Genomic DNA, 12,670 nt, shown 5'->3' with positions numbered 1-12,670 from the left:
CTAGGGCCCCCCCAGCTGCGTTACCCCCAACATTATGCTTCCGTAAGTCAGCTGACTTCTGCTGACCGCGGCTACACCCGCCATAACCACGACCCCCCCCCCCGGATGCAATACAGCCACCAATCCCTCCCTACCAGTGCCGGTCCCGCCCCCAATTCCTCCGGCGCGGGAAGAAAGCCCGTGCTTCCAACCCGAGCCCCGCCCCTCGACCCAACACGTGGGAAAAAGACGGACACATGACCCATCGGGACCCCAAACTACTCCCCAACCCACCAGTGGAAAAAACAAAAAAAAAGCACCACAATAAATAACCAACAGCCCCAAAGAAACCCTGAAAGAACCCAAATAACCAAAACTAAAATAGCGAAAATTAGCGAAAAACAAACAGGAAACAACCATCAGCAAAACACAGCCAATATAGGCGAAAGGATACCTCAGAGGGCAAAGCCTCCAAACAAAGTACATTTCCCCCTAGTCCTCAGTCCGAATCCAAGTTCTCAGCCTGGACAAAAGCCCAGGCCTCCTCCGGAGAGTCAAAGTAGAGCTGGCGGTCCTTGTACGTGACCTAGAGGCGAGCCGGCTGTAGAAGGCCAAACTTCACCCCTTCCTGTGGAGCATTCCTTTCGCACGATTGAAGCCAGCTCTCCTCCTCGCCACCTCCGCGCTCCAGTCCTGAAAAATCCGAACGTCCGTGTTCTCCCACCTGCTGCTCCTCTCCTTCTTTGCCCACCTCAACACGCACTCCCGGTCAACCAAGCGGTGGAAACGGACCAGCACCACCCTGGGCGGTTCGTTCGGCCTGGGCTTCCGCAGCAGCACTCGATGGGCGCCTTCCAGCTCCAGGGGACCACGAAACAACCCCGCACCCATCAGCGAATTTAACATTAGGACCACATAGGCCGCCAAATCCGAACCTTCCAGCCCCTCCGAGAGGTCCAAAATCCGTAGATTCTTCCGGCGGGAGCGATTCTCCATCTCCTCCATCCTTGCCTGCCATTTCTTGTGCAGTGCCTCGTGCGACTCCACTTTCACTGCCAAGCCCAAAAGCTCATCCTCATTCTCCGAAGCCTTGTGCCGCAGCTCCCGAATCTCCACGGCCTGAGCCGTCTGAGTCACCACCAGCTTGTCCAGCGAGACCTTAAACGGCTCCAAAATCTCGGCTTTGAGCTCCTTGAAGGAGCGCTGAAGCAGCTCCTGCTGCTCCCGCGCCCACTGCTGCCACGCTGCTGCTGCTTCCCCGCCTGCCGCCATCTTGCTTTTTCTGCCTCTTGCCTTTCTCTGTGGTAATGCCGACTTCTGGACCGCTCCACTGCGAGTCCAGTCCATCCGTCCAGTCCATCCACCAGCTGCTGGGCACTCTGGCTGTGTTTCCCCCGGGGGAAAGTCGAAACAGCGCCGTTGCGGGCTCTTAATTCCAAAAAAAGCGGGAGTTGCCGAACGTGTGGCTTAGCTCCGCATTGCCGCCACCGGAAGTCCGGGTGCTGAATATTAATAAAGGGAAACTATGAGAATATGAGGCGTGAGTTGGCCTTGATAGATTGGGGACGGGTCACTTAAAGGGGATAGTGGATAGACAATGGCAAACATTCAAGGTTCGCATGGGGGAACTATAGCAACTGTTCATTCCTGTCTGGCACAAAAGCACAGGGATTAAGATGGCCAAACCATGGCTTACAAAGGAAATTAGAAATAGTATCCGATACAAGGAAGAAGCATACAGATTGGCCAAGAAAAATAATAGGTCTGAGGATTGGAAGCAGTTTAGAATTCAGCAAAGAAGGACGAAGGGATTGATCAAGAAGGGGAAAGTACAGTACGAAAGGAATTTTGCAGGGAACATAAAGACTGACACTAAGAGTTTCTATAGATATGTGAAGAGAAAGAGATTGGTAGAGAGAAATGTAGGCTCCTACAGACAGAAACATAATAAGGGACAAAGAAATGGCTGAGCAATTGAATACATATTTTGATTCTGTCTTCACAATTGAGAACACAAATCAAATCCCAGAAATGTTGGAGAATGAAAGGTTTAGTGAGGGAAAAACTGAGGGAGATCAACATTAGTGGAGAAATGGTGCTGGGAAAATTGATGGGATTGAAGGTGGATAAATTCCCAGGGCCTGAGAATCTTCATCCCAGAATGCTTAAGGAGTGCTCTGGAAATAGTGGATGCATTGGTGGTCATCTTACGGGATTCTATGGACTCTGGAACTGTCCCTGCAGATTGGAGTCTCAAGTCACTCCGATATTCAAAAAGGGAGATAGAGAGAAAGCAGGGAATTATAGACCAGTAAGCCTAACATCGGTAGTGGGGAAAATGCTTCAATCCATCATCAAGGGCTTTATAGCGGAACATTTAGAAAGCAGTGGCAGGATCAGTCAGAGTCAGCATGGATTTAAGAAGGGAAAATCATGCTTGACAAATCTGTTGGAATTCTTTGAAGAGGTAACCAGTACAGTTGACAAGGGGGAGCCAGTCGATGTGGTATATTTGGACTTTCAGAAGGCGTTTGACAAAGTCCCGCGTAAGAGATTATTGTGCAAAATTAAAGCGCATGGGATTGGGGGAAATGCACTGAGGTGAATAGAAAACTGGTTGGCAGAGAGGAAACAAAGAGTAGGGATTAATGGGTCCTTTTCAAATTGGCAGGCAGTAACTAGTGGGGTACCACAGTGCTGGTACCCCAGCTATTCACCATATATATTAATGATTTGGATGAGGGAACAAAATGTAACATCTCAAAGTTGCAGATGACACCAAATTATGTGGGAGGATGAATTCTGACGAGGATGCAGGGATCCTACAGCAAGATGATATCAAATTAAGTGGGAGGGTGAATTGTGATGAGGATGCAAGGATCCTACAGCAAGATCTGGACAGGTTGGGCGAGTGGGCAAATCAATGGCAGATGCAGTATAATTTGGATAAGTGTGAGGTTATTCACTTTGGAAGCAAAACAGGAAGGCAGATTACTACCTGAATGGTTGTAAATTGGGAGAGGGGAATGTGCAGCGGGATCTGGGTGTCCTTGTGCACCACTCGCTGAAGGTAAGCATGCAGGTGCAGCAGGCGGTAAAGAAGGCTAATGGTATGTTGGCCTTCATTGAGAGAGGTTTTGAGTATAGAAGCAGGATGTGTTGCTGCAATTGTACAGGGCCTTGGTGAGGCCACACTTAGAGTATCGTGTGCAGTTTTGGTCTCCTTCTCTGAGGAAGGATGTTCTTGCTCTCAAGGGAGTGCAGCGAAGGTTTACCAGACTGATTCCAGGGATGGCGGGACTGTCACATGAGGAGAGATTGACTAGGTTTGGATTGATCTCGCTGGAGTTCAGAAGAATGAGGGGGGGATCTCATAGAGACTTATAAAATTTTAACCGGACAATACATGATAGATGCAGGGAAGATGTTACCAATGATGGGTCCAGAACCAGGGGTCACAGTCTGAGAATTCAGGGTCAACTATTTCTGACAGAGACAAGGAGACATTTCTTCACACAAAGAGTGGTGAGCCTGTGGAATTCATTACCACAGGAAGTAGTTGATGCTCAAACTTTGAATATATTCAAGAGGTGGCTGGATATAGCACTTGGGGAGAATGGGATCAAAGGCTATGGGGATTGAGTTGGATGATCAGCCATGATCGTGGTGAATGGCGGAGCAGGCTCGAAGGGCCAAAAGGCATCCTCCTGCTCTTATTTTCTATGTATCTATGTAATATCTCCAAATTTGCATATGACACAAATCTGGGAGGAGGATGATCCTTCAGTGTGATTTGGCCAAGTGGAGTGAGTGGAATGAATGGCAGATGCAGAATAATTTGCACAAAATGGAGAAGTAGATTATTATCCTAATGGCCATAAATTAGAAGAGAGGAATGTGCAACAAGACTGGGTGCCCTCATACACCAGTCGCTGAAGGTAAGCATGCAGGTGCAGCAGGTAGTAAAGAAGGAAAATCGTATGTTGGCCTTCGTAGCAGAGTATTCAAGTATAAAAGCAGGGACGTCTTGCTGCAAATATACAGGACCTTGGTGTGACTGCACCTGGAATACTGCATGCAGTTTTGATCTCCTTATCGGAGGAAAGATTGAGTCAATTAAGGTTGTATTCGCTGGAGTTCAGAGGAATGAGGGTGGATATCACAGAAGTGCATAAAATTCTAACAGGACTCGACAGGGTAGATGCAAGAAGGATGTTCCCGATGGTGGGCGTGTCAAGAACCAGGGTCACAGTCTGAGGATACAGGGTAGACCATTTAGGACTGAGAATAGGAGAAATTTCTTCACCCAGGAAGTGGTCAGCCTGTGGAATTTGCTACCACAGTAAGCAGTTGAGGCCAAAACACAATGTTTTCAAGAAGCAGTTAGATATAGTACTTGGGGCAAAGGGGATCAAACGACATGGGGGAGAGTGGGGGCAGCGGAATCAGGCTATTGAGTTGTACGATCAGCCATGATCATAATGAATGGTGGAGCAGGCTCGAACGGCCTGCTCCTGTTCCTATTTTCTATGTTCTGCGTTGTTTTACCAACTCAATTTCTCCTCACACATCAGTCCTGCCATCCTCGGAATCAGTCTAGCAACCTTCTCTGCACTCCATTTTTGCTATCAAAGTGGCTAACCTCACATTTATCCAAATTATACATCTGCCATTTATTTGCTTGTCCAAACTTGTCCAAATCACACTAAAGGATCTCTGCATCCTCCTGACAGCTCACCGTCCCACCTAGCTTTGTGTCATCTGCAAATTTGGATATTACATTTTGTTCCCTCATCTAAATCAATATGTATTGCTTGGGTCCCAGTATTGCGTGACGCAACTTTCGTCCGGCGTCACTTCGTCCAACGTCACTTCGTCCACGTCTTTTGGTCCTACGTCTTTTTGTCCGCACGTATTTTGGTCCTCCGTCTTTTTGTCTGATAATTTTTTTGTCCAAAGACTTTTTGTCCAATTGTAAATAAACTCCTTAGAAAACAAGGTATAAAATCTTGCACAATATCTTTGTGTATAACGCACAAAACTATAACGAGCCTCGTTAAAGGATTGTTATTACCGTTCTCTTTCCTTTTGAATATTTGGAGATTAATCAAAACTCTGAAGGAAGAGGAAGGGTTGGTTAAAGGCAAAAAGACTCAAATTCTTCGGGGAGATCCGTCAAATTCATGTACGCGATATAAAAAAATAACTGAACGCCTCAAAAGATTGGTCACTGAATATGGTTCAACAAGAAAAAATGATTTTTTGAGGAATGTGGCATATACTTTGCATCAATTTTAAGTGATATCTTATCACTTTTAGTAATTTTTAGTAATAAGTTAACTTTTAGATAGTTAAATCTTATTACTTTTCTTAAATAACTTTTTTTATAAATACATTTTTCCACTGTATTTTACTTGTATTTTATCAATAAAATTCTCATAATAAATCATTAGTTCTGTGAATCTATCATTGAAGATATTATACCTTGTTTTCTACGGAGTTTATTTACAATTGGACAAAAAGTCGTTGGACAAAAAAAACATCGGACAATAAGACGTAGGACCAAAAGATGTGTGGACAAAAAGACGTAGGACCAAAAGACGTGGACGAAGTGACGTTGGACGAAGTGACGTCGGACGAAAAGACATAGCACCCCAGTATTGATCCCTGTGGTGCTCCACAAGGCACCGCCTGCCATTTAGAAAAAGTCCGTTTGGTCCTACACTTTGTTTCCTGTCTGCCAACCAGTTTTCTATCCATCTAATCCCATGCACTTTTGATTTTACAGGTTAATCTCTTATGCAGGACTTTGTTAAAAGCCTTCTGGAAGTCCAAATAAACCACATTCACTGGCTCCCTCATCAACTTTGCGAGTTACATCCTTGAAGAATTGTAGTAGATTTATCAAGCATGATTTCCCTTTCATAAATTCATGCTCACTGTCTGGTCCTGCCACAGTTTTTTAAGTGCTCTGCTATAAAATTCTTGATAATGGATTCTAGACTTTTCTCCATTACTGATGATAGGCTTACTGGTCTTTAATTTTTCACTCTGCCTCCCTTTTTAAATAGCTACATTGACTACCCTCCAATCTGTAGGAACTGTTCCAGAGTCTATAGAATCTTGGAAGATTCAACAACAAATTTTTAAAGAGTTGTCATTTCAACATTTTACAATTATTTGAATCAGAATTTTCAGCCTTTCATAACTAGAATTGCTTTCTCTCCCTAAAGGGTGCTATCTCCAACTGGTTTGCTCTTGCACCTGATGAAACTGCGGGAAATAATGGAATATGGAGAAGAAACAAATAAAATGGACAAAATAAATACGTACCCTGCATCTGGTTTTTTCCCGTAGGTTGCATAATTTAACTTGAATTTCTTCGGCTGCACATTTGAAACAAGGATATTAGGTTTATATAAATATCAATCTTTTAAAAAGTAAAAAGAAACACTTGCACTTGCATAGCACCTTCCATGATCACACGACATTCCCAAGCATGTTACAAAGAAGTTCAGCTGTGCTATAATTATTAAATAACATGTTTCAATTAGAACATAGAACAGTACAGAACAGGCCCTTCGGCCCTCAATGTTGTGCCGAGCCATGATCACCCTACTCAAACCCACGTATCCACCCTATACCCGTAACCCAACAACCCCCCCCCCCCCTTAACCTTACTTTTATTAGGACACTACGGGCAATTTAGCATGGCCAATCCACCTAACCCGCACATCTTTGGACTGTGGGAGGAAACCGGAGCACCCGGAGGAAACCCACGCACACAGGGGGAGGTTGTGCAGACTCCACACAGACAGTGACCCAGCCGGGAATCGAACCTGGGACCCTGGAGCTGTGAAGCATTTATGCTAACCACCATGCCACCCTGCTGCCCCTTTCAATGGTATTGATTGAAGTGGAAATAATGTCCTGTACACTGGGGTTAACTCCCCTGCTGTTCTTTGTAATTCAAATTCTCTTCCCGCAACTAATGGCGCAGATCTTTGTCTGTTCCCATAGCTAGTTATCCCTTGAACAGGTCGCTAGTCTGTTGCCAAAGGCTTATAGCTTCAGGGGTGCCACTCTGCATCAAGCATGGCTGACCTGACGTTCTCCTGCTCTTAGAGCCAGCCGTTGGTGTGTTGGAAGGATTTGCAGGTTGACACTCAACCTGTTTGGCTGCATTATGAATGCACCTTCCTAGGGCAGCACGGTGGCACAGTGGTTAGCACTGCTGCCTCATGACGCCAAGGTCCCAGGTTCGATCCTGGCCCTGGGTCAATGTCTGTGTGGAGTTTGCACATGCTCCCCATGTTTGCGTGAGTTTCACCCCCACAACCCAAATATATGCAGGGTAGGTGGATTGGCCACGCTAAATTGCCCCTTAATTGGAAAGAATTAATTGGGTACTCTAAATTTATTTTTCCGTGCCTTCCTTGGTCATCAAGTCCTGGGGTAGGACTTCTGGCTCCAAGGCAGGGGCGCTATCCACTGTGCCACAAGATCTCCCTTCTTTGAAATAGATGGCAGATAAGGCCTCAGTTTTATGTCTCATCTGAAAGATGGCAACTCCAACAGGGCAAGCATTCCTCAGTACCACACTGAAGTATCAGCCTTGATTTGTGCTCAAGTCTTGGAGTAGGATTTAAACCCATAAACTCTTGACTCAGAAGCAAGACTGCGACCAATTGAGCTATGTCTCCGCACAACAATGATAAACATCTATTGAAGATTATTACCGGATTTGAACCTGGCAAAGGCTTCCCATTCAGTTTATGGAGGCAACGATCAGCACTGGTTTGGTCAGCTAACTCCACAAAGCAATATCCTGCGAGTGTTCTGAAAACAAACCAGACATGAATGTACAAAGTACCAACGTCTACAGGACCATGAAGAACAATGCAGTTATAACATTTGTTTTGCTTTAATAATTTTAAAAGCTTCAACGCTGAATGTTAATTGAGTTGTGCAGCAAATTTCAATTTATGGTCTGTTGTAGTTTTGAAAACAGCATTTAGCAAAACCCTTCTATACTAAATCTGTGTAAGATTTTGCTGGGGTAGCATTTCACAGATGCAAGGCGCTCTCCATTAACTCAGCCAATTAGCTATTCATCATAACATGAGTGTTGACAGGATACTTAATCACAGGATACCAACACAGCCAAGATGGGTCAGACACAAAAATGTAATTCTGATTCTCTCCATAGATGCTGCCTGACTTGCTGAATGTATCCAACAATTTCTGTTTTTGTTTCAGCCAAGATCATCATGGTTGCACTCAACATACAAATGCACACATTCTCCAGAAATGAAATCCTCATACCTAATTCCACATCAGGAGCGCTGATAAAATTTGATCCCCTTTTTGCTGCTCCAGCTTAGTTCAGTCAATTCAATGCACGTGGCGACCGTATCCTTGTGGCATTTCCTGATCTGCATAGCTTGACACTGAATACACTCCAAACTTGCATTATCTTTTCAAAGACCCCATTAAGCTACGTTGCAATAACATATTAAGCATAAAAATGCACTAAGGAATTCCATTGTTGGTAGGACTGAGCTGCAGTAGGAATTCCGATCCTTTGATTTATTTAGAATTCCTTTTTGGAACTTATAGTTAATTACCCATTTCTTTATCAATACAACATTTCCTAACAGGACAGGCCATCACTTCTAGCCTCAACCAACTGTAGGGAAATGTACAGGCGATTTGTCAGAGAGGTTAGACTCAAATCTTTCCTCTTCCTTAAGAAACCACTTGGAATCAATGTATAGCTCAAATGGTTTGCACATGTCTGACAGTTTGGGATTGTTCACAAATGTTTTTAGTAAAGTTGTCACAGACAAAAAAGTAAGGTAGCAGTAATTTACCATACATATTAGTATATATATATATTTTTTTTTAATTTTTCCATTTAAGGAGCAATTTAGTATGGCCAATCCACCTACCCTGCACATTTTTGGGTTGTGGGGGTGCGACCCACACACACACAGGGAGAATGTGCAAACTCCACATGGACAGTGACCCGTGGCCAGGATCCAACCTGGTTCCTCAGCGTCGTGAGGCAGCAGTACTAACCACTGCGTCACCGTGCCGCCCTACCATACAAATTAGTGGCCAATTATCTGAAATGGAAGGACCTTCCTGGTAAAACTGTTGAAGAAGATACTGAGGGATAGGATCTATTCACATCTGGAAGAAAATACTTATCAGTAATAGGCAGCATGGTTTTGTGCAGGGAAGGTCATGTCTTACAAACCTAATAGAATTCTTTGAGGGTGACAAAGTTAATTGATGAGGGAAGGGCTGTAGATGTCATATACATGGACTTTAGTAAGGTGTTTGATAAGGTTTCCCATGGCAGGTTGATGGCAAAAGTGAAGTCACTGGGGCTGGTTTAGCTCACTTGGCTAAATCGCTGGCTTTTAAAGCAGACCATGCAGGCCAGCAGCACGGTTCGATTCCCGTACCAGCCTCCCCGGACAGGCGCCGGAATGTGGCGACTAGGGGCTTTTCACAGTAACTTCATTGAAGCCTACTCGTGACAATTAGTGATTTTCATTTTTCAAGTCGTATGGGGTTCAGGGCGTACTAGCTAGATGGATAAAAACTGGCTGGGCAACAGGAGACAGAGAGTAGTGGTGGAAGGGAGTGTCTCAAAATGGAGAAAGGTGAGACTAGTGGTGTTCCACAGGGATCCGTGCTCGGACCACTGTTGTTTGTGATCTACATAAATGACCTGGAGGAAGGTATAGGTGGTCTGATTAGTAAGTTTGCAGATGATACTAAGATTGGTGGAGTTGCAGATAGCGAGGAGGACTGTCAGAGAATACAACAAAATATAGATAGATTGGAGAGTTGGGCAGAGAAATGGCAGATGGAGTTCAATCCAGGCAAATGCGAGGTGATGCATTTTGGAAGATCTAATTCAAGAGCGGACTATACGGTCAATGGAATATTCCTGCGGGAAATTGATGTACTGAGAGATCTGGGAGTTCAGGTCCATTGTACCCTGAAGGTGGCAACGCAGGTCGATAGAGTGGTTAAGAAGGCAGACAGCATGCTTACCTTCATCGGACGGGGTATTGAGTACAAGAGTCAGCAGGTCATGTTACAGTTGTATAGGACTTTGGTTACGGCACATTTGGAATACTGCGTGCAGTTTCTGGTCGCCACATTACCAGAAGGATGTGGATGCTTTAGAGAGGATGCAGAGGAGGTTCACCAGGATGTTGCCTGGTATGGAGGATGCTAGCTATGAAGAAAGGTTGAGTAGGTTAGGATTGTTTTCGTTGGAAAGACGGAGGTTGAGGGGGGACCTGATTGAGATCTACAACATTTTGAGAGGTATGGACAGGGTGGATAGCAACAAGCTTTTTCCAAGAGTGGGGGTGTCAATTTACAAAAGGTCACGATTTCAAGGTGAGAGGGGGAAAGTTTAAGGGAGATGTGCGTGGAAAGTTTTTTACGCAGAGGGTGGTGGGTGCCTGGAACACCTTGCCAGCGGAGGTGGAAGAGGCGGGCACGATAGAATCATTTAAGATGCATCTGGACAGATATATGAACGGGCGGGCAACAGAGGGAAGTAGATCCTTGGAAAATAGGCGATAGGTTTAGATAAAGGATCTGGATCGACGCAGGCTAGGAGGGCCGAAGGGCCTGTTCCTGTGCTGTAATTTTCTTTGTTCTTGTTCTTTGTACCTTGCAGGTCAAGCACAACTCAGGATCGTCGTGTTAGAAATAGAAAATTTGGACCTTAAGATTTTTTAAAATTGGAATGGTTTTATATCTCAAAACCCTGAACCTTACAGGGCTAGGCACTCTCGTATTTCTGTCCAGTTATTAACCTGTTCCAAGAACACCAAGGTATAGGTCTACCTCCAGCAAGCTGTGTCTCTGGCAGCAGAAAAGCTGCAGGTTTCTTTGATGGCAAACCTCTGGCTATTTCTGGAGCTCTATATCTGGGCCTTACCAAACAGTCTGGTGGAATACCGTAGCATCATGTTTCACTTAGTGCCCTATTGCTGCAGCACTCAGACAACAATTTTTATTTCAGATAAACAAATTGTGATATTGGAAAAGACCCATTCCACCTCATTAACATATCTGGGACGAGACTGTTGCCCCACTCCTTTAAACTCTTGAAATCCTTCGGTGAAACAGATTGCCACCCCTTTTTCCTGTTCTTTACTCCTCTGATCGTGACATTACAGGGGAGAGTGGGAAAAACATCAGGAAAATTAGCTTCAAAATTTCTGCAAACTTCACAGAACAAAGATAAAAATCAGCAATTGGGACCTCTGAGTATTTTGAGGCTTTTATTTATCAAATATCAGAAACAATTGATATACTGAATAGCTGCAACTGCAATGCATTTTGAAAACATTTCTATAAGAAATTTGCTTCTTCAGGACTCTCGGCTGAATTCTGCAAAGAAAAGGACAATCTTGAAATTTGGCCCATCATATCTACTGAGCTATTCAGCCTAATCTTAGTTTCCAGCTCTTGGACAGTAGTAGTTTGCAGCACTTCAAGTGCATATCCAACTGCTTTCAAATCTTTTTGAGAGTTTCTGTCTCTACCACCCTTTCAGGCAGTTAGCTTCACCACCCTCTCAAAGAAATTTTCCTTGAACCCTCTCTGAACCTCTTTCACTTAACCAAAATCTATGCTGCATCGTTATGGGCCCCTCAACCAAGGGAATTAGGCCTTACTCGCCACTCTATTTCGACTACGTTTATCCACTTCAAGTAGGTCTGCCCTCAGCCTCTTCGGAACCAAACAAAACAACCCTAACCAATCCAATATTTCCTTGTAACTAAAATTCTTCAATCCATTCTGTATTTTAATAATGTGTGTTGGTTTTTATGGTATTCCGCCAAACCGCTGCCAACTGTTTGGTAAGGCCTCGACATATTGGTATCTCGGGGCAACTGAGGTTTTCCGGTACCCGAGTTGGATTTTAGGCCTCTGGTAGTCTCTGCTCCGAACTTATTTGGCTTTTTCTTACCCAGTCATTCTGTTGCTGATGATTTTCACATTAACGGTTGGCTCACCCATAGCAGTAAAAGCTTGCTTGATGAAACTCTCATCCATATACTGTTCCAACTAAGAAGTAAGAAAGAAAAATGTGAAAAATCTTTGCTAATATTCATAACAGTCTGAAGTATGTCGCAACATAAGTTATTTAGAGTTATGTTTAAAAATCAAATTGCAAAAACAGCTGCTAGGTTCCAAAAATCAATGTATGGCATATTTAACTGTTGAAAGAAAGGATAGTTAATTTGAAAGCTATTTGGACAAATTCTAATGCAAGACGACTTAATCCTTTCATATCCAAGAGGTTTTCAGAAAATACTTAAATAAGTGATACAGTGCATGGATTGGTACACTAAAACATACATTTTATAGAACCTTTCACATGAGAAGCATATTGGCGGATGTCAAGCAAGTTATAAGAAAGATCTGTGGGTGGTGCAGTGGGGATGGAAAGAAATCCGACATAAATATGTTTTGATTAAGTATTTTTAATCAAGTGTTATGGGCCAGGTTTTAGAGAACCCCAAAGTGTATCATGAAGTTCACCTGACCCACAACCTTTAATAGATTGTGGTATGGGGAGCACACGGCCCACTCTACAGCAGAAATGGAAAAGTATTTTTTAAAGCAAAACAATGTTTATTCAATG

General features: G+C 43.9%; 1 protein-coding gene across 2 annotated transcripts in view; it reads right to left on the bottom strand.

Annotated features, from left to right (window-relative positions):
* trnau1apb (tRNA selenocysteine 1 associated protein 1b) overlaps positions 1–12,670 on the bottom strand; it is a 127,811-nt gene that overhangs the window by 89,995 nt on the left and 25,146 nt on the right. For both annotated transcript variants that reach the window (XM_038797125.1, XM_038797126.1), the window contains exons 2-4: positions 11,993–12,090; positions 7,719–7,818; positions 6,313–6,365 (exon numbers count right to left, since the gene is read on the bottom strand). In XM_038797125.1, coding sequence (XP_038653053.1) covers positions 6,313–6,365; positions 7,719–7,818; positions 11,993–12,090 — 251 coding nt within the window. The remainder of the gene's footprint in view (positions 1–6,312; positions 6,366–7,718; positions 7,819–11,992; positions 12,091–12,670) is intronic.

This window comes from Scyliorhinus canicula, chromosome 5 (genome assembly GCF_902713615.1).
Source record: "Scyliorhinus canicula chromosome 5, sScyCan1.1, whole genome shotgun sequence".
In the NCBI taxonomy this organism is placed as follows: domain Eukaryota; kingdom Metazoa; phylum Chordata; class Chondrichthyes; order Carcharhiniformes; family Scyliorhinidae; genus Scyliorhinus; species Scyliorhinus canicula.
The sequence above is the reverse complement of the archived record's forward strand: the minus strand, read 5'-3'. Positions and strand labels throughout refer to the sequence as shown.